This window comes from Canis lupus, chromosome 38 (genome assembly GCF_003254725.2).
Source record: "Canis lupus dingo isolate Sandy chromosome 38, ASM325472v2, whole genome shotgun sequence".
Taxonomy (NCBI): domain Eukaryota; kingdom Metazoa; phylum Chordata; class Mammalia; order Carnivora; family Canidae; genus Canis; species Canis lupus.
Genome location: NC_064280.1, coordinates 24,216,839 through 24,242,737, shown reverse-complemented (window position 1 = coordinate 24,242,737; position 25,899 = coordinate 24,216,839). Strand labels below are relative to the sequence as shown.

The following is a 25,899-nucleotide window of genomic DNA, read 5'->3' as shown; positions in this document are numbered from 1 at the left end:
GAGCTGACGACACGGGCCTCCCGCAGCCCGCAGGTGCTGGGCAGGTGCACGGCATCTCCCGTGGCTCCCGCCCGTGCTCTGGGACCTGGGCGGGGAGCGGACCGCGGGCTCTAGCACGGATGCTGCGAGGCGAGAGCCCTGAGCTACACGGGGAGAGGCGGGGAAGGACAGGTGCCGTCCGGAGACAAGCGCGGGTGAAGGAAGGCTCTCTTCACCCCCTGTCCAGCCTGGGGGTCCTGATCCTGGTCCTGGCCTGGGGGACGTGGTCCTGGCCTGGGGGTCCTGATCCTGCCCTGGGAGTCAAGGTCCTGGCCTGGGGGACACGGTCCTGCCCTGGGGGTCCTGATCCTGGCCTGGAGGACACAGTCCTATCCTGGGGGTCATGGTCCTGCCCTAGGGGTCACGGTCCTGCCCTGGGGGTCCTGATCCTGCCCTGGAGGTCCTGGTCCTGCCCTGGGGGTCAGGGTCCTGCCCTGCGGGACGTGGTCCCAGCCTGGGGGATGATGGACACTTGACGGGTGACCGGGGTCACTACCGCGGCGGGGAGGCCTGGAGAGCGGGGCAGGTGCAGGGAGATGCACCACCTTCGTGGGTCCAGACTCCGGGGAGATCGGGGCACGGGGGGGTCCTCTCCTGAGGAGCAAAGCCTCCATTCACATCAAAAGCGGTGTTTGCAGTGCGCCCCCCCATGCATCTCGGGCTCCGATCCTCAGTGTCCCCCCCAAGTGTGCTGCGAGTCGAGGCTCGAGGAAGGAGCTGCATGGCGCCCGCTGAGCCAGCACTCCATGGCGGCCGCGGCCCCTCGGACGGCTCGGTGCCCAGAACGAGGATCAGGCTGCCGACCCCGGTCGCCGCACCCCGTCTGCGCACTGAGCGTCCCCTCCGTGGCCACAGCTGCGGGCACCTGCGCGTCGCCCTCACCCCGACCGGCGAGTTGGGGCGGCCCTACCGTGAGGCCTGGGACGCCGACCCCGCACGGCAGCCACCTGCCCACGGCCTCGTCCTGCAGTTCCCCAGGCCACACGGTGCAGCGCGGCTCTGGGGCAGACGCGCCGAGCTCCCGGGGAGCCCACGTCCAAGACGCTGCTTCGGGTCCCGCGCCGCAGCTCGTGCACGGCCACCCCTTCTTTCCCACGCCCCGGGGGGCACCCCGTGTTCCCCCTCCTGCTCGTGCTGGTCTCCCTCCTGGATGTGCGGCCTCTTGCGGGCGACCTCACACGGCGTGGTGACCTCAGCCAGGCCCTGAATGCCACCTCTATGGTGACCCCCAAAGTCACATCTCCTGCTCGGAACTCTCCTGATCCCCGAGTCCGTCGCCCGACTCCCTGCGGGCTCGGCCCTTGGTGTCGGGTGCACGCCGCACGTTCAGGGTCAGGCCCGAGCCAAGCTCCCCTCCTGCCCTGGCCGCCCCCCTGCCCCCTGGGCCCACTCCGTCCGCCCCCCTTCCCTCCTCGGTCCACGACGGTGCCCAAGCTCCGGCTGGATGTGGCCCTCAGGGCACCTGCTGCCGCCACCACCCCTCACCCCAACCCCACAGGTCACCCGGCGTCCCACCCTCAAGCCAGGCCAGGATCCCTCCGTCCCGCAGGTGCCCCACTCTGGCTCCGCCGAGCCCTGGCCCGACTGCTGAGCGGCTCCCCTCTGGCCTCCGTGTTGCCCTCGGCGGCCACTGTTCCTGTTCAAACCCCGGCCGTGCTGCTCTCACCCAGGCCCGGAGCTCCCCTGGCAGCGCGTCATGTCGGAGGTAAAGCCCCGGGGCGGAGCTCGGCCTCCTCCACTGTCCTCGCGGCTCCTCAAACACCGGACGCCCTCCTGCCCTCCAGCCTCCGCAACCTGCTGGACCTGGTTAGGAAGCTCTGCACCCCCCCCCCCCCGTCCCTGCGCCTCTGACCCCCTCAGGGCTCTCCTGTCCCCTCCCCCGAGGAGCTTTCTGTGGCCAGTGCGTCCCCCAGCACCTCCTGCTCCCCTTTGACTTTAGGACTTGCCATCACCGGCGGCACGACAGGCCTTACCGAGTGGTTTCGTGGCCCAGCCCGCTGCGTACAGGGAGGTCGAGCCTGCCCAGGTCTCTGGATGATGCCTGGGGCAGCGCCCCCCTCGCTGTGGACCCTGAGCACGGCTTGGAGGGACGGAGGAAGGAATCCCGTGATCCCCGCCCCTGGGCACTCGCAGCGTTGGTGGAAACGGGGATCCCGGGGCTCCTGGTGTTCCCTGTTGGCAACGAGCCCGCAGGTTGCCACTGTCCGCTGCCCCGTTCACGTGTGAGCAGAGACGCAGCCTGAGCAGAGGGGAAGAGAAGTCCTCGTGTGCACGGGTTGCAGGGCCTCGGCCCCTCCGCCAGCTCACCTACGGGGGGGGGGGGGGGGGCGGGGGCAGCCTGCACCTGCGAGGTGATGGCCAGCATCCGCGAGAACGTTCTCTTAGGGAGACACGTGGCTCCTTGCTCACCTGGGAGGAGGTTTTTTCTGGTTTATTGCGTCTCTCTCCAGAGTTACGGCTTTCTGGGCCTGCCCAAGGCCACCAGGGGAGTGCTGCCTTTCAGACCCGGGCTTCCGATCCTGAAAAATTAATTTTAAATAGAGACGCATTACACCTCCCTGCAGGGCACTTTGCAGGAAGTGCTGCTTAGACACCACTTGGCTGTCAAGTCTGCTGGCCGGGGCTGCTGGACGGCGGGTCTTGGCCCCTGCCCAGCCCTACAGGCCCCCCAGCAGGCCCCACATGCCCCCAGCCGGGCCCACGGGCCCCCCAGCCGGCCCCCCAGGTCCCCACAGCCTGCCCTACAGGTCCCCCCAGCTGGCCCCACACATCCCCCAGCTGGCCCCCCCAGGTCTCCCAAGCCGGCCCCACAAGCCCCCCAGCCAGCCCCACAGGCCCCCCAGCCAGCCCCCCAGGTTCCCCAGCCGGCCCCACATGTCCCCCAGATCACCAAGCCATCCCCCCAGACCCCGTCCCTGGCTTCCTCACTCCTTGAGAGCCAGCAGGTTGCACAGAGGGCGCTGAGAGCAGGTGCTCACCTGTTGCACGCAGGGGAGGGTTTGAGGTCAGAACCAGGGATCTCGGAGGCGGCACATTGCAGGACACCCCCCACCCCGAGCCCCGGGTCCCCTGAGGTGCTGGAAAGCGGCCGTCGGCACACATGTGTGTGCACACGCGTGCTCAGTGGCTTGGACCGTGAGAGGCGGCGGGTGCAGGAGCCAGAGACGCTGGCGCGGGTCAGGGCCAGGCTGCCTGTCGGGGCTGCGGGTGAGTGTCCGCGGCCTCCTTGTCTGTGGAACATGGATGAGGGCCTCCCCCGGCCGCTCTCTGGCCCCTGCTGCCGAGGACTCACGGGGCAGCCTTTGAGCGTCCAGGACCTCGGGTACGACTGGACTGCCGCTCGTGGGCGTTCCTCGTTCCAAGAAGGGAGAGGCCGGAGCGAGCCCTCCCGAGGGCTTCTTGGAGGAGGCGGGCATCCCCAGAGCCTGAGATGTGCGGAGCCTTTCTTAACTTCTTGTCTACAGTCTGACCCTTGACGGCAGTGAGCCCAGGGCTTTCCCCGTCTAATTCAGGTCCCACGGCAAGTGGTTTGAGATCACCAGAAGGGAGTGTCCTGGGGGGAGGCGCAGGCAGAGGAGGAGGGAGGAAGGAGGGAGGAGGGAGGAGGGAGGGAGGAGGAGGGGTGAGGGAGGCCGCGCCAGGGCAGGCAAGCTGCGGCCCCAAGCCAACCCCGGGGCGGGAGCGGGGGGCAGCGCTGGCTTTCAGGGCCCAGGCCGTCAGTCCACAGCACAGCAACGGAGCCCGGAGGCCCCAGCCAGTCGCCGCGTCCACACAGACCCCCGGCCCGGGCTCCCAGGCCGCCTGCACCCCCAGACCACCGCCTGCCCCCCGACCCCCCCCACCGCCCCGCCTCCGGCCGGCTTCCCGTGCAGGCTTCCGGCCTACAAACCGTGAGCGGCCCAGCCGGTGCAGCCGTCGGCAACACGCACAGGGAGAAGCGGCTCCAGAGTCACCCCTGGTCTCAGCCCTTCCGGGGGACTCGCTCCAGGGGCCGGTGTCACCAGCCAAGCGGCTCACGGCGGGGGGCCAGCGGGGTCCTCGGGGCGAAACCTCCAGGCCCCGGGGCCCTCCCAGCCCTTGCAGGTGCACCCCTCCTGGCCAAGCCGGCGGCCCCTGCCTGCGGTGGGGAAGCGGCCCGGCGCCCCTCTCGGGGACAGGGTCACGGGGCCCGCGCCATGGCCACGGGGAGAGTGAAGGAGGAGCCGCCTGAGAGCTGTGCTGGCCGCCCCTTGGAACCCGGTGGAGGGGACCGCGGGGCTAAAACCCGGGGAGGGAGGAGGAAGGCCAACCTCACCTGCCTGTGGCCTTGCCGACGCCAGAAGATGCAGCAAAGCCAGCCTCATCCCCCAGGGCCGGGGTGGGGGGCGGTGGCAGGGGCAGGGGGATGTGGCGCTGAGTCTGGTGGGGAGGGGACACCTCACAAGAGAGGAGGAGTTAGGATGCGTCTGTGCAGCCACTTGGGGAGGTTCGGTGCCCAGCCTAGGGCAGCCCTGTTCAGGGCAGGATGCGGGCACAGACCGCTCCCACGTGGCAGGTGCTACGGGCTGGACCACGTCCCCCAGGGTCACATGTTGAGGTCCCAGCCCCGGGACCGCGGAACGTGACTGTGCACGGAAACAGGGCCTTCACAGAGGGAATCGAGATAAAACAAGACCGTCCGGGGGCCCCTGACCCAGCGGGACCGGCGAGTTTACAGGACGAGTTTGGGACGCGGGGCACAGAGTGAGTCCCCACGAAGCCACGAGAGAGGCCAGACTGTGTGACCGCGGGACCCTCAGTTCCCAGACTTGTGGCCTCCGGGGTCTGAGAAATGCTGCAGTCACAGAGCCCGCAGAGCTGTGTCCGGAGGCGAGGTCAGCTGTGCTGAGAAGTGAGCCCAGGAGAGATGCAGGCTTGAAGGGGGTGCAGGCCCGGAGGGGTACAGGCCTGGAGGATATGCAGTTCAGGAGGGGGTGCAGGCCAGGAGGGATGCAGGTCAGGATGGGGTACAGATCGGGGGGGGGTATAGGTCAGGAGGGGCACAGGCCAGGAGGGGTACAGGCCTGGAGGGGTGCAGGCCAGGACAGGATGCAGGTCAGGAGGGGGTACAGATCAGGAGGGGTGCAGATCTGGTGGAGGCACAGACCTGAAGGGGGTGCATGCCAGGAGGGGGTGCAGGCCAGGAAGGGTGCAGGCCAGGAGGGAATGCAGACCTGAGGGGTGCAGGCCAGGAGGGGGTGCAGCCTGGGCAGGGACCCAGGGGGCCGGGGGGGGCGGCTGGAAATTCTTTGAGGCCCCAGGGGCCGTGTGGTGCTCCCCATGCCCCCCCCCCGGCCCCAGCCCCTGGTGGTTCCAGTTTATTTTCCAGGGAATGAACAGGCGGCCGGCGCCACCTCAGCCATCCCTGGAGGCGCCGAGCTGCTAAAGGCTCCTGTCTGGAGGGTGGCCGGTGCCCCAGGGCCCCCAGGTCACAGCAGCCAACCGCGGTCCCCCGCCCCCCGCGGAGGCGAAGGGCCAGGTGGCTGGTGCTGGGGATGGGGTGGGGGCGAAGTCGCGAGGCCCCTGCTGTTTGCCAGGGGTCCCCAGCGGGTCGTTGACCCTGAGTATCAAAGTTGCTCGGGGTCTGGGGACCCTGCCCTTCCCCGCACATGAGGGCGACAGGACTTGGATGAGGACCGAGAGTAGGCCGCTGCCTCGCGTCCGGCCTGGAAGCGCCACTGGGCAGCCCCGGGCAGGCTCCCTCAAGGCCCAGGGCGCTCCCTGCGCCCCCGTAAGATGGAGGAAATGAGGTTCCTGGAGGCGGATGAGACGAATCACAGCAAAGCCGTGGAACGGTGCGGGCTCAGGGCAGGGGCCAGGACAAGGGCTGCCACCAGCAGCAGCATCACCTCCACCATCGCCATCACCACCACCAGCACCACCACTACTATGTGGTCCCCAGCATCACCACTACCATCATTATTCATCATCATCTTAATCAAATACCGATTCCGTGGCCCAAGTGGATCCAATTTTGTGGGACATGAAGCCTGCGTTGTTTGGTGGGGTGGGGAAGAGGCCCCCCTGGAAGAGAAGGAACACACAAGACTACAAGCTCACAAATAGGTACAGAAGTGAAATTCCATTTTAAAAATGAGAAAAGGAATCATAACCGATTATGCATTTCTAGACGCTGGGAAATGAAAAGCTCATTAAAAACCCAGAAAAATAACGTAATCACTTTTAGTAACTGAGACGCTACGTCATATTTTTTCTCCTTTTTTTGGCTGCACACCCTTTGACTCTTCATAATAGTTTAGGAGGTTTTTTTTATCGAAAGAGGAGGATTGTTCAGATTTCCCCCGCTGTGGTTGGTCAAAATGCACATTTTTGGTGTTGAGAGTGTTTAAGGATGCCTAATGAGCTTTAAAGTCGCTGCGGAGGTCATCCTGCGTCCGATCATAGGATGCTCGTCAAACGTGGAAACAGGAGAGCTGGGCCCTTCTTCATAGCCGAGCGGTTTCAGGACGTCCCCCTCGACAAAGCATCGGGGAGGACCACACCCGCCGCTCGTCGCCTTACGCAAAAGTCACGAAGAAAAGGAACAGACGTCGTCGCTTGTGTGTCCTAACGTGGCACCCTCGTGTCTCGTATGCGGAGCCAGGCCGGCAAGTGCCGCCCAGAGCCGTGCAGCGCCGTGAGCGGGTGGACCCCGTCAGCGGGCGGTCAGCCCACCTCCGGCTGTGGCCCCTTGGCGGGCGGTAGTCTACGGGCTCGTCCTGGAAGGCCCGTCTCGTACCCGCGTGGCTCCCCGTCAAGTACAGTGTCCATAATCACCCCGTCGGAAATGTGCTCCTTGGGGGGCACCTAGGGGGTGGTCAGCGGTGGAGCATCTGCCTCTGGCCCAGGGCGTGACCCCGGGGTCCCGGGATCGATTCCCGCGTCGGGCTCCCTGCACGGAGCCTGCTTCTCCCTCTGCCTGTGTCTCTGCCTCTCTCTCTCTGTGTCTCTCATGATAAATAAATAAAATCTTAAAAAAAAATAAAAAACAAAGGCAAATTAAAAAAAAAAAAAGAGAGAGATGTGTTCCTTTGGTTAAAGCCCTGCCCGGTGCTAACTCTCCTTGAAGGCACACCTGGGGCGGGGTGGGGCCGAGGCTTAGACAGGAGGGGAGCTCTCAGGGTGGCGGGATCGAGGTATGAAGGTCCAAGGGGGAGGCTGCAGCGTGAAGGCAGCTTCCTCGACCCCCACCGTGCGGGGGGAGGCCCGCTGGGGCCGTGGTGCATCTTGGGCTGCAACTGCTGGTGGCCCCGGGGCCAAGGGACAGCCAGGGAACGGCCACAGCACCTCAGCATCCTTCTTAGTCAATCCTGAGCCACCCTAGAAGAGACGACGACTGTCCAGCTTCTCTGTAGCAGCCCCCAAGCACGTGGCCCTGCCGGCTGGAGCGTTGGGACGCCCTTCGGGGCCGCGCCGGGGATCCCGCCACAGGTGGGCTTTGCTCTCGGGCTCCCCCCCACCCCGCGACCCGGCCCGCGCATGCCCCACAGCTGCTCCCGGTGGCAGGACGCGGTGACTTGGTCCCAGCCCGCCCGCCTGCCCGCCTGCGAGGGGTAGCAGGGCCAGGGCACAGCGGTGACACCCTGTCCTGTTTGGGGAAACCCTGAAGACCTGGAGACCGGAGGCTGCTGGGCGTAGAGTCCAGAGGGCTGTCGAGGCCACAGAGGGGTCACCAGGCGTGTGTCCCGCACGCGGCTCAAGGGCTCACCATCCACCGGGAAACCGGGAGCCACTGGGCCTTCGGGGCGACCGCGCCAATCTTCAGGGCTCTCTCGTTCCTCTGGGCAGGAGCCTGGCCCACAAAACTCGTTTTTTTCTTTTTTTAAAACATTTTATTTATTTATTCATGAGAGACCCAGAGAGAGAGAATGAGAGAGAGGCAGAGGGAGAAGCAGGTCCGTGCAGGGAGCCCGACACGGGACTCGGTCTCGGGGGGCCGCAGGCCGACGCCCCGCCGCTGAGCCCCCCGGGGCCCCCAGCCAAGCTGTTTCACCAGAAGAACCGGCCTGTGGCCTCCCGCGGACGATGAGCCATGCTGCCGAGTTTCTCCGTTATAAATACACTGTAGGGTCCCGTGACTTGGCCATAAATCGCCGCACTGTGCTCAGGTGATGTCGCCCGACACTCGGCGGTATTTATAGCTTTGTTCACTGTGCCCTGGGATCTTTTATTCTTTTCTTTCCTTTTTTTCTTTTTTTTTTTTTTTTTGCACATTCTGGGTAACGCGTGTGTCCCCACCACCCACGCTGAGGAGGGGAGATACACTTCCGCGCCGTCTCTGTTCTCCCTGCAGCGCCTTGGAGGACTGGTTTCCTGCAGCCCATCGCCTCCCTCCCGCGGCCCAACTGCCAGCCGTGCGGCTCCCTGTCGCCTTTGCACAATCCAGAAAAGGGACGTCGGTCTGCGTGTCTCCGTCCAGGGAGCCGACTACAGGGGAAGCACCACGATCGCCACAGTGGACGGTCCCGTGCGTGGCTTCGGAGTCAGCAGGGCAAGGCCCAGTGCACCCCAAAGGCCCCAGAGCCACCAGGGAGGCTGGAGCACGGGCAAGAGCTGGGGGCCGCGGAGGGCAGAGGCAGGCCCCCGGGGACCCCGTGGGGTGACCTCCCCCCAGGCGCCGGACGGCGAGGACGTCCCCCACCCGGAGGTGCCCGCCAGCGGTCCCGGGTTTGAACAGGACGGAGGCTGGTGCCTTCCTCACGACACGGACCCACGATAAGCTGTCGGCCGGCGACGTCTTCACCCGGTGAGCGCCCATGAAACTACGGCCACGTCTGCGCCAGGAGCGCGCCCCACATCCCCAGGGCCCACGGCTCCCGTGTAGCTGCCGCTGTGGGCCTCGGGGCTGCTCCTTCACCCCCTGCCTCCACCCCCCCCCCCCCCCGCACCCTGGCGGCTGCCTCCCCCTCCCTGGGCCCCCCGGGAAGGACCGTACTCGGGAGCAGCCGGTTCCTGTTGTGGGGTCTTTTTCAGGGGGGTCAGGGGGCTCTTTTCCCTCTGGCCTGTGTTCCCTTAGGGTGTCTCTCCACAGCCCAGTGTCAGGCTCTCGGGGGAGGACTTGGGGCCGGGCCGGGGCAGGTGGGCTTATGGAGGAGGGGCGCCCGCCAGGGGGGCGGACGGGGTGCCAGGGCCTCGCTGCTGGCTGTGCCTCGGAGGCTGGAACGCAGGCAGTGGGGGGACATGAGACCAACATCCTCCATCTGTCCCTTTAGGAAATGCCACCAGAGCCGCAGCCAGACAGTCTGGCAAGCCCCGCTGGGCCCGTTCCCGGCGGGAGGGAGCTGGGACGCGGTGGGAGCAGCCTCTGACCGGGCGTTTGCCCAGCACACCTGCGCCCCTGGGAACCCCTCCGCGGCCTCTCCGGGGAGCAGCCCCTGACGCCCCACAGAAGCCGAGGGGCCATGGGTCCGGGGCCTCAGCCCTGGCAGGAAACCGAGGCCCGGTGAGGAAAGGGGCGTGGTCCACATGGGGACGTGACTGCGGGTCCTGGCACCTCCACGCACGCACGCACGCTCTCGGGCTCTGCGGGCGTCTCCCTCCGTCTGTGCCTCCCCACCCCGCGTGATCAGCTCCGGGCCACAGGGGCCGAGCCTGCCTCAGTTTCCCGTCCCAGGTGCTACCTCCGTGCATGTGCACAGGATGGACGCGCAGGTGAGTGGGCTCGTCTCCCCCCAGCCAGGGTCCTGCTCTCAGCCAGCCTGACTCCAGGCTCCCCCCGCATGGACCTGACTCCTCTCTACCCTGAAACCCTGTCCCCCGTCCAGAGGCCGGAGCACCCTGGGCGGTGACGCGGTGACGCTGGCTGCCCTGGGGCCCCGCCAGTGGCGCCGAGCCAGGAGCACACGCTGCGGCCCCACGGTGGAGGCAGGTCTGGGGACGGGGTTGGGGCTGAGGCAGGAGCCCTTGGACCGTGCGGGGTGTGGAGGCCGCGGGCCTGGGAGGAGGACCAAGGAAGCCCAACCAGGGGAAAGGGAACATGAGGGACTCGGCCCTCTCCGTGGGATCCGCCTCCGTTCCCACCTTCAGACGCAGGAGGTGAGCACCTTGTGGAGTCAGGGGCTCTGGGCGGCTCTGGGTGCAGGGGCGAGCTCAGCAGGACCCCCCCCCCCCCCGCGGGCTCAGGCCGCGACCCTGCATTGCCTCTACTACAGGGACCTGTCCCCACGTCGGGGCTGGGATCTGAGGCAGGAGTGGAAGGATTCGGGGGGCACCTGCCCCGCACACCGCAGACCCCACCAGCCGTGCCGCTCCCTTGCGGGGTCTGGGCTGGCAGCGTCGCTGCAGGCGAGCCCCAGGCCGCCATCTGGATGGGTCCACGCAGCCGCTGGGGGCGAGGGGGACCCGGGAGGAGCCCCGGTGCCTGAGGAGCTCGGGAGGAGGCCAAAGAGGGCACGGCCCGGGCGCAGGCAGGACGGGCTCGGGGCGCTGCGCTGTCGGGAGGGCTTTCCAGGCCGCAGGCCTCGCTGTCCATGTCTGTCTCCCGCGGGCAGCGGGGCACGTCCCCCGCCCCCTCGGGGGAAACGGGACAATCTGTAGAAGGCTTCTGCCGTTGTTTGCTCTCCTCCAGACCGAGAACCCACTTCTGTGTCTCTGCGTGGCTTCGTCCGCCGAGGGCCATAAATCGCCTCTGCTCACTCGCCGACCTCTTGCTCTTTTTGCTTTTGTTCTCAAAAAGTTATTAATGTTTCTGTGACTCCATATATAACCTTACGCGGCTTCTCTCCCTCGGTGGTGGCGTGTCCCCGGGGACCCCTCCCTCCATCTGCAGGCGCAGGCCTGTCTGGGCGGCCGGGCCAAGCGCCCACCCGTGTGTGGGAGGCGGCTTCCAAGGCCCGGCTCGGGGCGCTGAGAGCTGCACAGCCGCTGACCCCTGTCGCCCTCACGCCCCCCCACAGGGCTCTCATCCTCGTTTGCAGGTGAAGAAACCGGGTCGGGGAGGAACTGGGTCCGGGAGACACCACCGGGTCACGTGGAACATGAGGGACACTGCCTGTGTGATGATCCCCTGGCAGGTGTCCCAACCCACGTGCTTTGTCCTCGACGGTCCTGCTGCCCCTCTGGAGGGTGGCAAGAGCAGCTCCCGTTCCTCCCGTTTGCCCTCGGGACGCAGCAGGGACGCACACAGCCCTTGCCCCGAGGGGCACCAAGTTGGACGGGGTAGGAGGCAGATGCGTGTCCTGGGCCGCGGTGTCTAGTCCGGCGGAGAGGACCCAGGCTCGGCCTCTGGGGCCCCCACCTGACCCTGGGGGTGCAGCCCCACACTGCATCCTGGGACGAGAGCCGGTGCGGAGGCTCCAGCAGGCTCAGCGAATCCAGTTGATTCGCTGGATCAACGTTTGGCACGTTTGGCAACGTTTGCACCACAGAGAGGAGCCCGGAGCAGAGGGAGCAGAGCGCAGCCTGGGGTGCGCGGGCCTGGCCATCAGCAGTGCTGCCGCGGGGCAGGGCGAGCACCTCGGGGCTCTCCCCCCACACCCCGGACGATCAGCCTCTGGAGTGAGGCCAAGGCCCTGGAGCTTTTAAAAAGCTTCTCAGGGGGTTTTGCTTCCCGGTTGGCGTCGAGGGCCCCGGGCTGGGGCGGGTCTTTGGCTCCTGATCTGGGCACCCAGTGGCTTACGGGAGGGGATTCTGTGGAAGGGTGTCCTAGGACGGACGGAGGGGGCCGGGATGGAGGGGGCCGGGACGGAGGGGGATGGGATGGAGGGGGCCGGGACAGGATGGGCCAGGACAGAGGGGGCCGGGATGGGGCAGGCCGGGACAGGGCAGGCCAGGATGGAGGGGGCTGGGACGGAGGGGGCTGGGCCAGGGCAGGCCAGGCCAGAGTGGGCTGGGACGGAGGGGGCTGGGCCAGAGCGGGCTGGGACGGAGGGGGCCAGGACAGAGCGGGCCAGGATGGAGGGGGCCAGGATGTGCGGTTACAGAGGCGCAAGGAGGCTCCGGGAGCCGGGGGTGGGGGGGCTACTGCTCCGGCAGCAGGGCAGCTGGCTGTCCTGCTGCTGGGGCTTCCAGGTGGCAGGGACATCAGTCAGGACAACGCCGTCTGTCCCGCACAGAGAATCACGGTCACACCTGAGCAGAAGCAGGAGGGTGGCAGCTGAGGAGCTCTCAGCTGAGCGTGCTCTTGCCCCTCATGGCCCGGCCTGCTCTCCTCAGCCTCACCTGAGTCACCGCCCGTGGGCCCCTCTAGCAGGGCGGTCTCCCCTGCCCCTGCGCGTCCCTCGCTGCGCTCACTGCCACCTGGTATACTTTACATTTCGTACGTATTCATGGGGAAAGCGGCAGTGACCACACGTGACACCTGCCTCTTCCTCCCCTCCAGGATGGAACACTACGGAAGAAGAACTTTTCCTTTTCTTTTTTTAAATTCCCCCCCCCCCCCTCACTGTTGTATCTCCAAGGCCTAGAATCGTGCAGCACAAGCAGGCACGGGAGAAACGTGCTCGGTGGTGCCCAGGTGGCTGGTTCTCCTCCTCGGCCTCGGCGGCTCCGGCTCTGACTTTCCAGGTGTGCTGTGCGGGGCGCGTGTGTCTCTGAACCTGGGACGGGCTCCCCGGGGTCAGTGTGTGGGGCCTCGGGCGCGAGCTGGTGTCCCCCCAGCATCCGCCCCCCAGGTGCGCGAGGACCGGTCACCGGCCTCAGGGTCCCCAAAGGAGCCACCTCGCGCCAGCAGAGGGCACCGGAGCGCCGTGCGCCTGCTTTTTGGGGCGAAATCCAGAATTCTTGGCGGGTAGCGTTAGGGACCCAGGAGACCAGGAGTGGTGGAAAGCAGCGAGCGCAGCCCTGTCTAGACCCAGAATCCCGCGAAGTTGTGCGGTTGCTGCGCAGAGTCTGATTTCCGCCCCCTTCCTCCCCTAGGACCCCCCCAGCCCTGGGCGCAGAAGCATCTGGTTGGGGTTGGGAGGGGGCGGGTCGCCCAGCTGGGCCCCGAGGAAAGGGACCCCCAGGAAAGGCCGCGGCGCCCCCAGGGCCTCCCTCCCGTCCCCGTTCCCAGGTCTCCCAACCCCAGAGGGTCGCAAGCTCGTCCGGCTTCGAGATCCCGCCCCCCCCCCCCAGCCCGGAGTTCCCTACTTTCTCCTCCTGGACGGAACCACCCGGGATGAACAAAGGCGGGAGGCCTCTGCGCCCTTCCCGCGGCGGGGGCTGCGACAGCTGGCCGGGCCCCACCGGGAGCGGGGAAGGGGGCGGGGAAGGGGGCGGGGGCGCGGCCCCGGGGCGCCGCTTGCGGTCCCAGCTCCGGGCTTCGTAGGCGGGGACCCGCGCGCACCGCCCCCTCCCCACCCCCGGGAGGGCACCGAGAATTCCCGATTTCGGGGATCTCGGGGTTAGAGTCTGGGTGTGGGATTCACCAGGAGAAAGCAGGCTTTTTGTGGTTTTTGACTCCAAGATCCGCCACCTGCCCGCCCGACCCCCCCCCCCCCCGCCGGCCTCCCCATCCCCGCCATCCCCGCCCGCAGGTCCCCCCCGTCCCCGCGGGTCCTCCGCGCCCCCCATCCTCCGCGTCGCCCCCGTCCCCTGCGCCCCCCCGGGTCCCCCGGTCCCGCGCCCGCCGCATCTCGTCCGGGCGAGGGGTGTGCGTGCGCGCCGGGGGCCGGAGGGCCGGGGGCGGGCCGGGCGGGAGACGTCAGGAGGGGCGGGGAGGGGCGGGGAGGGGAGGGGAGGGGAGGGGAGGGCCGAGGCGCCGAGGGCGGAAGAGCCCCGGAGAGCGCGAGCCGGGAGGCGGCGGCGGCGGGGCGCGGGGGCCGGGCGGGGGCGCGGGGCCGGGGGGCGGCGGCCGGGAAGTGAGTTGTGCGCGCCGGGTGCGCGCGTGCGAGCGTGTGTGCGCGTGTGCACGCGCGTGTGCAGGGCCGGGGGCGGGCTCCGGCCCGCGCCCTCCTCCCGCCCGCGCCCCGCGCCTGGCCGCCGAGTCGGGCCCCTGCGCGCGGGCGGCGGGCAGCATGCTGAGCCTCCTCGTCTGGATCCTCACTCTCTCCGACACTTTCTCGCAAGGTAAGGCCGCCCCGGCTCCCGGCTCCCGGCTCCCGGCGCCCGCGGGCTCGCCCCCCCCCCCGCGCGGGCCCGACTTTCCCGCGGATGCGCCCAACTTGTCCCCGGGCGCGCGCTGGGGTCGGGCCGCGGCGGGACCCGCGCGCAGCGCCCCCCGAGCCCCCCGCGGCCTCCCCGCCCCTGCCGGTCCTGTGGGGTGATGGGGGGTGATGGGGGGGTGATGGGGGGGTGATGGGGCGGCGACGGGGCGGCGACGGGGCGGCCAGGGCGCTGGGGGCTCGGATCTGGGGTCGGGCCGCCGGGAGCGGGGACCCTGCTCCGGGAAGATGCCGAGGGAATCCCGACCCCAGGCCAGCCCGGGGGAGGGGCGCGGGGAGGGGGGCTCCGGCCTGCCTGGGCCGCCCCCCTGCAGCACGGGAGGGCTGCCCGGCCCGGTGGGACCCCTGCCCGCGGAGGCACCGGCTGGGAGCGACTTCCAGGCAGCTGGGCGGCTGGACCTGGGGGGCGCTTGGAGGGGGCGCGGGTCCCTCCTGGGGGAGAGCCTGCCCGTGGGGCTTACTAGGAGCTGGCAGGGGAGAGGCCCCCGCCGGGAGGTGAGGGAGCGGTGGAGAGGGATGAGGCCCGAGCGGACCCCGAGCTGGGCGTGGGGGAGCTGGGGAAGCTGAGGGCCCAGGCTCGGGGTGCACGTTCCCCTCCCCTGGGTCTCACTCCCAGAAGAGTGAACCCGCCGAGCTGGCCGCCCCCTTCCAAAAATGGAGCTGACACACCAACACGGAGGAGCGGCCCCAGCCCCGGCCGAGACAGCCACTCACCTAGGGAGACGGACCTCCCCACAGGCATCCCCCGAGCGAGCTGGCACATCCACACAAAGACACCGGCACCGGGCACACAGATTCCTCCCCCACGGCGGCTTGCACGCTCGCGCACCCAAACACACCCCAACCCACCCAGACACGGGCATGTGTGCGGGCGGGCGTCCACAAGGACACACACACACTGAAGCCCTTCCACAGACACCAACCCTCCAGCAAACAAAGAAACTTGAAGGGACGTCCACACAGCAGACACCTAGGGAGGTGTGCAGCCCGCATCGTGGAGACGGGGGTCCCCCCGTGGGTGGAGGCCAGGCTGCCGAGCAACACCCTGGGGTGCTGGCTGCACCGGGCCGCCCGTGTGTGTAGGGATGGGGGTGCTGCGGGACCCCTCCTCTCGTCGCCAGGCCCTCTGCAGCCCCCAGGGCCCGCCGGCTGTCTCAGTGGAGGGCTGGCCTGCACCCTTCTTTCCCATCGGGGCCCCCCGGGCCCCCCCAGCACGAGCTAAGACACGGGAAGGGCGCTCATCCCCAGTGGGAGCCGGGTGGGAGGCGGCGCCCGGAGGGCGGCCTGGCCCTGGGGTTGGCAGGCCAAGCAGCCACTTGGCAGAAAGTTGGGAAGAGGACCTAAGTTCTGACTTTGCCGGGCGGCTGCGAGGGGTGGGGGGCAGCCCGGCGGGGTCACGCGGCGTGTGGCGGGGGCAGGCCGTGTCCGCTCCCTTCCCGCAGCCCCAGCCTGTCAGCAGTCTGGAGCAGAGTGAGCTCCAAGCGACAAAAGCTGCAGCTAGCAAGCAGGGGAGCCATGTGGATTGGATGGGCAGGAGGCGGTGAAGGAGGGGAGCGCGCTGGTGCCTCCCGCCCTCCAGGACCGGCGAGGGTCGGGGTGGCCTGGCGCCCCCCTGGCTCCCACAGGACAGACAGCGAGACCGATGTGATGTCGGGGTGTGCAGCGTTTGGGTGGGGGAGGGGGCCCAAGGAAAGGAAGGGGGGACGAGGCCGGGAAGGAAGAGGAAGTCCCGGGCTGAGGTTCCTGGGAGGGCCTGGGGAGCCTGGGGAGGGCCGGGCCGGGACCTGGGGGCACTGGGACCCCCACGGGGTGCGGGATGCTCCTTGGCCTCCATCCTTGGAGAGAAAGAGTTCCAGGTCGGGGACTGGGGTAGTGGGAGAGGAATGAGGGGGAGGGGCTGGGGGAGGCCGGGGAGGGGAGAAGGTGGCAGCAGTGAAATTGGGGGGGGGGGGCCGTGAGGAGGGGGGAGGACAGATTCAGCCCAGGCAGAGAAATAAAACTCGCGTTTTAAAGAATTTCAATGGGCTTCATCAATCTTCATTTTTCACTAAATAATTTTCTGTATCTTATCTAAATGAAACCCATTATCCTTCCCCCCGTTTCCATCATGCGCCGGCTCCTCAGACTGATTGCGCCGAAAATTGAAATATTTATTCATTTTCTGGGAGATTTTCTCGCTCCCCAGTCTCTGGGAGGAGAAATTGAAAAAGAAAGATTATAGCTAATCAGAGCAATGTGGGATGACAGGCTGGCTGGGGCGGGAGCTGCCTCGGGGGATGGAGGGGGGGAGGAGAGGAATCCGTCCCTCCAGCCCCCAGAGGTCCCCAGGGCCCCCCCGCCACGCGCGAGGGGAGGCCTCAAGAGCCTCCTGCACCCCCGGTTCCATGGGAGTCCGCCCTGCCCTCCCCCTGCGCACAGGCTGCAGACGCCCCCTGGGCCGCCTGGAGGCCGGGGAGCCATGGGTCCCCCTCTGACCTTGGGGGGACGCCGCCTTCCCCTCGGGGCTAAAGCGGGCGTGTGAGGGACAGGCGGGGAGGCACCGGGCCTTGGTCCCCACCGCACGTGGTCACCAGGCCCGGCTCAGCCGTCGCCTGGAGAGCCCGTGTCCTGATGGAGGCTCCCCTGGCCGTCCTGCCCTGGGGACGGGTCTTGAGTTGTCCCCCGCGCCCCAGTCTCTGACACCAGTGCCGCGCACTCGAATGAAGTGCCCGTGACTCCCTGATGGGTTGGTTGGCGGGATGCAAGCGCCGCAGTGTGGGAAGGCCGCGCCGGCTAACGTGGTGACCACATGGCGGGCTCCAGGCTGCTCGCACCGTGGTTACGGCCACTCGGCCCCTCGGCCCTCGGCCCCTCAGTGCACATGTTGGGTCAGCTTGAGCGCGGCTGGCGCCTTCTCCGGGCCTCCCTCTGCTCACCAGGACACCGAGGACGGAAGGCGCACCCCATGGGGTCGGGGCGGCCGTGAACGTGCTGCCGAGCGCCCGCCGCTGAGGCGCGTCGCTGTCGGGGTTTGCGGCTGGGCCTCGAGGGCGGCAGGCGGGTGGCCACTGCCTTCTCGCAGGTCCTCCTTGTGCTCCTCTGCCTTCTCCATTCTTGTCCTCGACCTCAGGGCCCCCTCGGCGGGGGTGGGGGCGGCAGGAGGGGAAACTGAGCAGCCTCGGAGGGCTGGAGGTGTCGGGAGCTCCGGGGCGGGCAGGAGAGCAGAGTGGAAGAGGCTGGCCCTCCCTCCAGGGGGAAGGCTCCAGGGCCCCAGCAGGCAGCGAGGAGGGACACGAGCCGGAGGTGGCCGCGTTCCTGAGCTGGAACTAGTGCGGGTCACTTGCGAGGCCCTCGCACCAGGTACTACCCCCCCCCCCCCCCCCCCCCCCCCCGCGTCCTCTAGTCTAATCCGCGCAACAAGCCCCGAGGTCGGCTCCGTGCTGGTCCCCTTTCCTGGATGGGGAACTGAGGTGCAGACGGGGTCCATGTCTTGCTGGTAGTTGTGGGAACCCACTGGCCTCAAAGCCTGCACCGTGTCCCCTCTGCCCCCAGGGACCCCACGTGCCCCCAGGGATAGATCTATCCGGGGGGGCCATGGAATGGCAGTTGAGGAAGGGAGGGAGGGAGCATCCCGTAAAGGGGAACTCATTCGCGTTTTAAAAGCAATCCTTTATTCCGTCCAAGTACGGGTTGGGTTTTCTCGGGCGGTGCGACCGGGCTCTTGCGTGGCCTTTTGGAAAGGAGCTTCCCTGGCTGCAGCCGCGTCTGTGGGAGCACCTGTGGGGGCACCCGGCGGTCACCTCGGAGCAGGCCTTCCTGGCGGGACCGAGGCGGGGTCTGCGGCGGCCTGTGCATGGGGGCTTTGAGGTGCTCCGCGGCCAAGCATGGGTGACGAGAGCTTGGGGGGCGGGCGCACAGCACAGCACCCGAATCAGTGCATGCTGAACTCCCACCGTGTGCTTCTCACCGTGTCCCTTAGTCCTGTTAATGACCCCGTGAAGTGGGTCCTTCCCTCCCCAGTTTGTAGATGAGGAAACCAAAGCTGAGTTCAATGAACTTGTTCAAGGCCGTACCTGGGGTGCCGGGTCCCATGTTAAGATTCTCCTTGCGTGGCTACAAAGCCCTCACTCAGCCAGGCACCCCCACGACGGGCGCAGGTGCGTCCAGGTGCCCCCCCATGGGCCTGTGTCTGGGCGCCCCTGCGGTGGGCGTGCATGCGTCTGGGTGCCTCCATGATGGTCGCAGGTGCATCCAGGAGCCCCCATGACAGGCGTACATGCGTCCAGGTGCCCCCGTGATGGGCATACGTGTGTCCAGGTGCCTCCATGATGGGCACAGATGCATCCAGGCGCCCCCATGACAGACGGAGGTGTGTCCAGGCGCCCCCGCGACAGGCGTATGTGCGTCCCAGGGCCTCTGTGATGGGTGTGCATGTGTCCAGGTGCCTCCATGACAGGCATGCGTGCGTCCGGGGACCCCCATGACGGGCTCAGGTGTGTCCAGGTGCCCCCATGATGGGTGTACATGTGTCCCGGGGCCCCTGCAATGGGTGTGCCTGCGTCCAGGTGCCTCCATGATGCACATGCGTGTGTACGGGGCCCCCCGATGGGTGGAGGTGCCTCCGAGTGCCGAGCATCCCCGGGAGCTGGGGCAGCCCGGAGGGGAGAAGCCGCATCCTCCCCGGCACCCCTGGCACCCGGCCGTGCCACCTTCCGGCCCCGCGTCGGCGCTCTGTGGCCTCGTTAGTGGGGTGGGAACCGTGCGTCCTGCCCCGACCCCTGCTGCCCCCCTTCTTCCTCCGCTCGGGTCTCTGTGGCTGCGGAATGCCCCACAGGTTCCGCACCGCCGCCCATGCCACCTCCTCTGGGAGGGACACGAGCACCTACCACGCGGGCAGGACGGTGCTGCTTCTCCGCCTGGGAGATGAGATCGCGGACCCCGCCAGAGGTGATTGCAGGGAGGGGCTGGGGGCCAATGCCTCTGTCTCCCTGGTACCCGGGGGCTGCTTGCGCCCGGCGGGGACATCCGTCGCCCTGCGTCCAGGGCTGAGAGCCTTCCTGACCCCCAGCTCCAGCCTGGCCTCTTGCCCGGGGCCTCCAGGCTGTCCTCCCGGGCAGTGGGGCCCAGGCCGGGGAAGGGCGGCAGCGGAGGGGACAGACCTGAGACGGGAGGCCCGGGAAGGCCGACCCCGGAGCCAGGAGCGACTGCGGGCGCACTTCTAGTGAGGGAGGAGGTCCTTGGCTCTTAGGAAGGACCCGCTTTGTGTTTGTGAGTCGTAGTGCCCGACGTCGGACCCATGGCAACGTGCTGGGGCAGGAGGTCTGTCCTCGCTCTGTCTCCACACGAGGAAGAGCCAGAGGAGAGAGGCAGATGGTCGGGGTCGAGGCCAGGAAGCCACGGAGGAGCTGGGGAGGAGCTGGGGCTGCAGCCCGAGCCGCGACTTTGGGGAGGGAGGCAGTCGGGACCAGCGCGCGTGTCCTCAGGACGTCGTGCACAGGCCCTCTGTGCAGCGTGTGCCCCCGGGCACGTGTCTGTACGCTCACCCCGCCGCCCGTGCCCCGTCACCCACCCACCTCTCAGCCCACATGTGCCCATACACAGGGTCCCCGGTCTGCCCCGGCCAACCCATCCACGCCGCTCCCGGCCAGGGCGCCGTCCTGGGACCCCCCGCTGCAGCCCCCAGCCCTCGCACCCGCCTGCCCCGGTCGCAGCGCCCGGCCCCGCCGAGGTCCTCTGAGCACCTGGGGCGAGGGCAGCTCGAGCTCCAGGGCGGCGTGTTGTCTCCCCTCCTGCTCTCTGCCCCCTCGGCTCCCGGAGCTCCCGGTCTCCCCCTCCCTCCGCACTGGGCTTCTCCAGCAACGCTTAGGAGCCTCTGCTGTCCCCGGGGGTGATGCCGCCTCCCTCCCTGCCCTCCTTGAGCCCATTTAACAAAATTGGGATTGGATTGAAATAAATGGGCCTTGCAGCCAACCGCCCTCCTCTGGATGAAGGGTCTTGAATGCAGGCCTGGGAATCTCTAGCTCTCCCTGGCAGCTTCCCTCGTTCCTGGGGGGCGTCCCTCCACAGAGAAGGGACAGCGGAGCCGAGCCTGAGGGGTCCTGGGGGTCCTAGGGGGCTCCTGGGGGGGTCCTGGGGGGTCAGGGGCTCTGTGCTCAGGCTGTCCAGGCCAGGAGGGGAATGCGGATCCTTCTGGACTCTGGGGGACTCCTTATCTCTCCGCCCCTTCTGGCTTCTGGCGGCAGCGTAGGGGGCACAGCCTCAGGGAAGGCGTGTGGCAGGTGGGGGCACCGGGCCCTTCATCGGCAGAACCGCCTCCTGTGGACAGACGCAGACCTAAGGCCCCGTCCCTGCCCCGCAGGGCCTCCTGTCCTGATTCGCTGGCTTCAGGAGGCCCCTTTCCTCTTCCGTAAAATGGGGAGAAGTCATTTTATTTTTTCAAGCCAGCCAATGTATGTCACTGTGTCTGACACAGCCTTATGGGCGTTATGCAGGAATTTTAAAAAATGACACGATATCGGAGGCCTGTCCCGTCCCAGAAGCCCAGGTGTGCGTGCCCCGGGTCCTGGCATCACTGCGCAGGGTGACCCCACGCCCCGGGGGCTGCAGGGGCCAGGGAGGGCGTCGTGCAGGCCCAGGGCCAGGGATGGACAGGATGTGCGAACGGCGGGAAGACAGACAGGAGGGCCAGCGCCGCCGAATTGCCCAACTTCTGGAGCCAAGGTGTGGCTGCAAAGTGCGGGGGCGGGGGGGGCCCTGGAGGTCACTTGCCGGGGGGGTCTGCTGGGGCCTGGGGCAAGGTGATGTGGGACAGACCGGGACAGATCCCGGGAGGTCGGGGAAAGCCAGGCGGGACTGGGCACTGCGGGGCGTGTGAGTCCCGCTTCCATTGTCCAGGGTGAGCCCCCCTCACTCCTCCCTGACGCCCCTTCTCCAGGCGCCTCGCCCGCCAGGCTGCCCTCCAGGTGAGATTTGCAGCCCTTCCCTTAGACGGCCAAGGAGACTGAGGACCAGGGCCCCACAGGCGGCCGCCCGCTCCTGCATGGTGGGGGGGGAGGGGTTCTCTGGCTGGGGACGAGCCTGACTGGAGCCCTCAGGTTTAAGATAAAGGTACGTGAGGGGAGCCCAGGGCAGGGCAGGGCCCAGAGCCCAGAGCCTGGGGGAGCTGGGAGGGTCCTGGGGGGACCTGGAGGGTCCTGGGGGGGCCTGGGGGAGCTGGGAGCCGGGGAGGAGCTGGGGAGCGGGGGGCGGGGGGTGGCCTGGGGGAAGCCTAGAAGGACCTGGGGGAGCTGGGGGAGGACCTGGGGGAGCTGGGGAGGCCCTGGAGGGCCTGGAGGGCCTGGAAGGTCTGGGGGCCGGGGGAACCTGGGGTAGCTGGGGGGCCTTGAGGGAGCCTGGGGGGTCTGGGGGAGCTGGGGGGAGCCTGGGAGCACCTGGGGGTGCTTAGGGGGCCCTGGAGGGTCTGGGGGGCCTGGGGGGGCCTAGAGGAGCCTGGAGGGCCTGGGGGAGCTGGGGGGCCTGGGGATGCCTGGGGGGCCTAGGGGGCCTGAGGGGTCTAGGTCCTGGAGGGCCTGGGGGGCGTGGGGGCCGGGGGGGACCTGGGGAGATCTGGGGGGACCTGGAGGGTCTGGAGGTCCTGGGGGCCCTGAGGGTCTGGGGGTCCTGGGGGGTCCTGGGGGCTGCCCAGAGTCTAGGGGAGCCATCTGGTTGGGTCTGAGGGCCAGTGCAGGTGACCCAGGGCTGGTGGCCACAGACGCGTGCACCTGGGGGCTGGGAGCCCAGACTGTGTGCACCTCCGGAGCCCCGAGCTGCCCTTCAGATGGAAAGCTCTGAGGAAGGTTCCGGCCTCGACCACGAGCCTGGGTCCCACGAAGCAGGTGCTGCTGAACGGCCGGGCCGGGCCCTGTCTTAGGCACCGGGGCGGGTGGGAGGGCCCGCGCAGGGTGGACCCCATCCCGCCGGCAAGCAGGGTGACACGCTGTGGGATGGAGCTGAGGGAGGAATGTGAAAAATGCTGAGGTCTGACCGGCGGCCGCCAGGGGAGGCGGGGAGGCCGCAGCCCGGCCGGGGGAGGGGACCGCAGATGGAGGCTGGCTGCGCTGGAGGGCTGGAATGCGGCCGTCCCCATCCCCGTCCCCAGTCCCCCAGTCCGTGTCCCTGCTCTGGACAATCCCCGATTGTGCCCCCTGCTCCGGATGGAAGGAGCCGCGGAATCCGAGGGAGCGGGCCGAGGTCCCTCCCCAGAATTATGATTTCCAGGAACAAAGGCTGGGGCTCCGTAAAGCCCGCTTTGCCCAAATCTCAGCTCCTTGTCCTCCTCCTCCTCCCGCCCCCGCTGCACCCACCGGAGCTCATCTCTAAATTAACTTTGTCCTTGTAATCAGCTTAGCCAGGCTCTCCCCCTCCTCCCCATCCTCCCAGGAGCAGCCTGGGGCCCTGCTCGCCCCATTACCCAGCAGCGTCGAGCCAGGAGGTGCTTTTAACTGCTTCTTCCCATTCGATTCGCTTAACTGGGAGGTTATTAGGAGGAGAGGAGCTGAGATGGGCAGACGGGGCCCGAGGGACCTGCGGGGGAGGAGGCGTCGTCTAAGGAGCAGGAACCCCGGGTCGGCGGGCGACGCCCCCGAGAGAAGTTGACGTTTGCGCCCCCGGGTGCCCTCGGTCTCCAGAAGCCCTTCGGTCTGGACAGCAGGGCTCCCGGGTTCCGGTCCCGGGCCCCGAGCGGGTGCCATCCGCTCCCCGCGCCCACGGCAGCTGCCCTGGGCACGCGGATCCCCCACTGCTGCGCCTATCACCCCACTCCCATCCGGGAAGTCCCCCCTCGGCAGGCGGTGGGTGGGTGAAGTGGGAATGAAAACTCATTTTAATGTCAGTTTGAGCCAAATATAATTAGAAGGGAAAATCTGACTTTGCAAAAAAAAAAGAAAATCTAATGCATTGCAAAGCCAAGTTGAAATGACTTCTGGATTATCTGCGCGGCGGCCGCTCTCCATTTATGCAGAAAATTGAGAGCGGGGCCCGTGGGGCCTGCACCGAGGGGATTTAGCTTGTGCTCTTGCCTTTGGTCTCCATCCAGGGTCGGGTCACGGAGACGGCGCCTGGCGTCGGGTAAGCCCTGGAGCACCCCGGGGCCTCCTTGCCAGGCTATCTGGGGGACGGCCACCTGCGACGTTGCCACCAAGCCGCTGGACAGGAGCCTCAGTTCCCTGGCCCCGGACACGGGGACAGTGCGCGGCACAGCGGCCCCCGGCACCTCGCTGCTACTGCCCTGCGAGGGGCCCACGGCAGGTCATTGTCCAAGTACGGCGGGCGTCGGGGTGCCGCGGCGTCGGGCAGGGACCGCGAAGGCCCAGGCGGCCGGCGAGCGCCCCGGGCAGCGCCCTGGTTGGGAGCCCTGAGCCCCCGCTTCGGCAGCTGCAGCGCTCCCCGCACTGTCCCCGGTAGGCGTGACCCCGGCACCCCACCTCTGCAGGAGGTCCCAACTCGGCGTGTCACAGCCATGGGTCCCAAACCCCAGCGTCTCAGGGGACACTGCAGGGTCTCGACGAAGGGCGCCTCTGATTTGGACGGTCTCCTGCAGGTGGAGGCGCCACCGCAGCCCCGGGTCCTGGACTACACGGGAGGCTCGGAGGCGGGCACCCCGGGACGTGGGCCTGCCACACCCTGCCGAGGGGCGCCCGAGAACGGAGTCCTCGTATCCGGTCCCCCCGTGGGCCTCCCTAGCCGGACAGCAGAGCCTCCCTGAGCCTGGTGCCCGCCACCCCTTCTGCCCCGGGGCCTCGCCAGGACAGCAGCTGCCAGCTCCAGAGCTGCAGAGCCCGGCCTCGGAGGAGGTCCTCAGGCTGCAGAGGGACGCCCTGGGTGACCCACGGGGGGAAGCAGGAGCCCTCAGAGGACGAGGTGCATGCGCACACGGGGATACCTGCCCACAGACCTGCAGGGCTCCAGGGAGGCTGTGGATCTCCCCGCCTGGAACCAAGGGCTGTGTCAGGGACGCTAGCGGGGAAACGACCCTTTAGGGACCTGCGCGTCCCTGGACTCTCAGGACGACTCTTCGGGCCCGACCGAGTCCACGCAGACCTCGGCCTGTGTCCTTTGTGGAGGAGAAAGGACGTGCCTTACCCGCCCTGCTTCAGGCCCCGTGAGCCCCGGGTGGGAGGCTCCCCTCTGCCTCCCACCCTAACCCCTCCTGGCCCCGCGGGGAGCTGTCTCGTTGGGGCTCCAGCTGCACAAACGGGGGCCTCCGTGTGGATGACTCACGACCCTCCCCGCCGGCACGTTCCTCTTCTCCTTGGAGTCAGGGGTCCCGGTGGCAGAGCAAGCCCAGGGGTCACCGGTGCGGGTGCCCGTAGGCCCCACGCGAGCCAGCGCAGGGGGTCCCCTCGAGGGCAGGTGGTTCCGGCGAAGCACCGAGGCTGCTCTCTGGGTGTCCCCACTCAGGCCCTGACTCGTCCCGGGTCCCGTTTGAGGGCTGCGGGCGCTGGGGGGGCCCTGGCATCCTTCCTACTGGCCGACAGCCCGGGGCACCCCGTTCCCGCTGCTCGGGGCCGGGGTAGTGGGCCCCGACGGCTGGGGCTGCGGGCTGGCAGCGCGGAGGAGGCGGATCCCCAGCAGGCCCCGTCCTAGCGTCACAGCAGGCGTCATCGGGGTGTCCTCGGCCCAGCCATGCGGGGGGCGGGACCGGGGGCCTCCGTGTGGGCAGAGGAGGGTGGGGTCTGCCAGTGGGGTCCCCTGGGAGCCTGGGCCCCATGAGATGGTGCAGACCGTGGCTCTGGACCTGACCCTGAGGGAGCAGACGTGGTTTCCCTGGGGGGCAGCGGGGCCGCCATCCTCCCCCGCACGCGAGGGTTGTCTAGACAGTGGGTTCGAACCCCTTGTACATCTGCTTGGAAGGAGACAGAGATTCGGGTCTGCAGGGTCCATTAGGAAGGTGCCCTGGACGGGCATGGGCACACATGACTTGGGGGACAGGGGGATGGGGGGGATGGGGCCCTGGGTGGGGTCGGGGACGCTGGGGGCAAACAGAGGCCCTGGTCAGGGGGATGGGGGTCCTGGGGGGGGGAACAGGGGCCCTGGAGGGGGAGATGGGGGCTCTGGTTGGGGGAATGGGAGCCTTGGGCAGGGAATGGGGACCCTGGAGGGGGAGATGGGGCCCTGGTTGGGGAGATGGGGGCCCTGGTTGGGGGAACGAGGGCCTTGGGTGGGGGAGATGGGGCCCTGGTCGGGAGATGTGGGCCCTGGTTGAGGGAATGGGAGCTCTGGGGGGGGGAATGGGGACCCTGGAGGGGGAGATGGGGCCTTGGTTGGGGGAACGAGGGCCTTGGGTGGGGGAATGGGGACCCTGGAGGGGGAGATGGGGCCCTGGTAGGGGGGATGGGGCCCTGGTGGGGGCGGGGGCCCTGGGGGGGACGGGGGCGAGGCCGGTCCCGGGCAGGGACCCTGAGGGAGGAGCCTGCCCACGTGAGGCGAGGGGGCCGCGGGAGCTGTGGCGTCGCCCCGTCAGGTGTGACCCCGCAGCGCTCGCACCCGCTCCCTGCGGCCGCCCGGTGCCCGTGCTCCCCTCGGCCCGGTCTCCCGCGTCCCCCGCGGCCCTTCCGCGTCTGCAGGCCTGTCCCTCGGCAGGCCTGAGCCGGGCCCGCTCCCGCAGCATTCGGTGCCTGATAATTTGTGGATTATGGCTAACTCTCGATAAAGATTCCCCTAATTGCCGGGCTCACCTCAGGTTCTATCATCAAAGCAAAGCCGCAAGGCCCCCTCTCGCCCTCCTTTCCTTTTTATTATCTCT

At 68.2% G+C, this 25,899-nt stretch overlaps 1 protein-coding gene across 4 annotated transcripts in view; it reads left to right on the top strand.

The window, feature by feature from the left end:
- The first annotated feature begins 13,731 nt into the window (after positions 1-13,731).
- The window catches only part of KIRREL1 (kirre like nephrin family adhesion molecule 1), a 66,433-nt gene continuing 54,265 nt past the window's right edge, over positions 13,732-25,899 (top strand). For 3 of the 4 annotated variants that reach the window (XR_007409058.1, XR_007409057.1, XM_025420684.3), the window contains exon 1: positions 13,803-14,043. Coding sequence is in view for 2 of the 4 variants with exons in the window: in XM_025420684.3 (XP_025276469.1) it covers positions 13,992-14,043 (52 nt within the window). In the remaining 2 variants the exon portion in view is untranslated. Of the gene's footprint in view, positions 14,044-25,899 lie in introns of all 4 variants that reach the window. The other variant, XM_025420683.3, reaches the window with a different exon arrangement.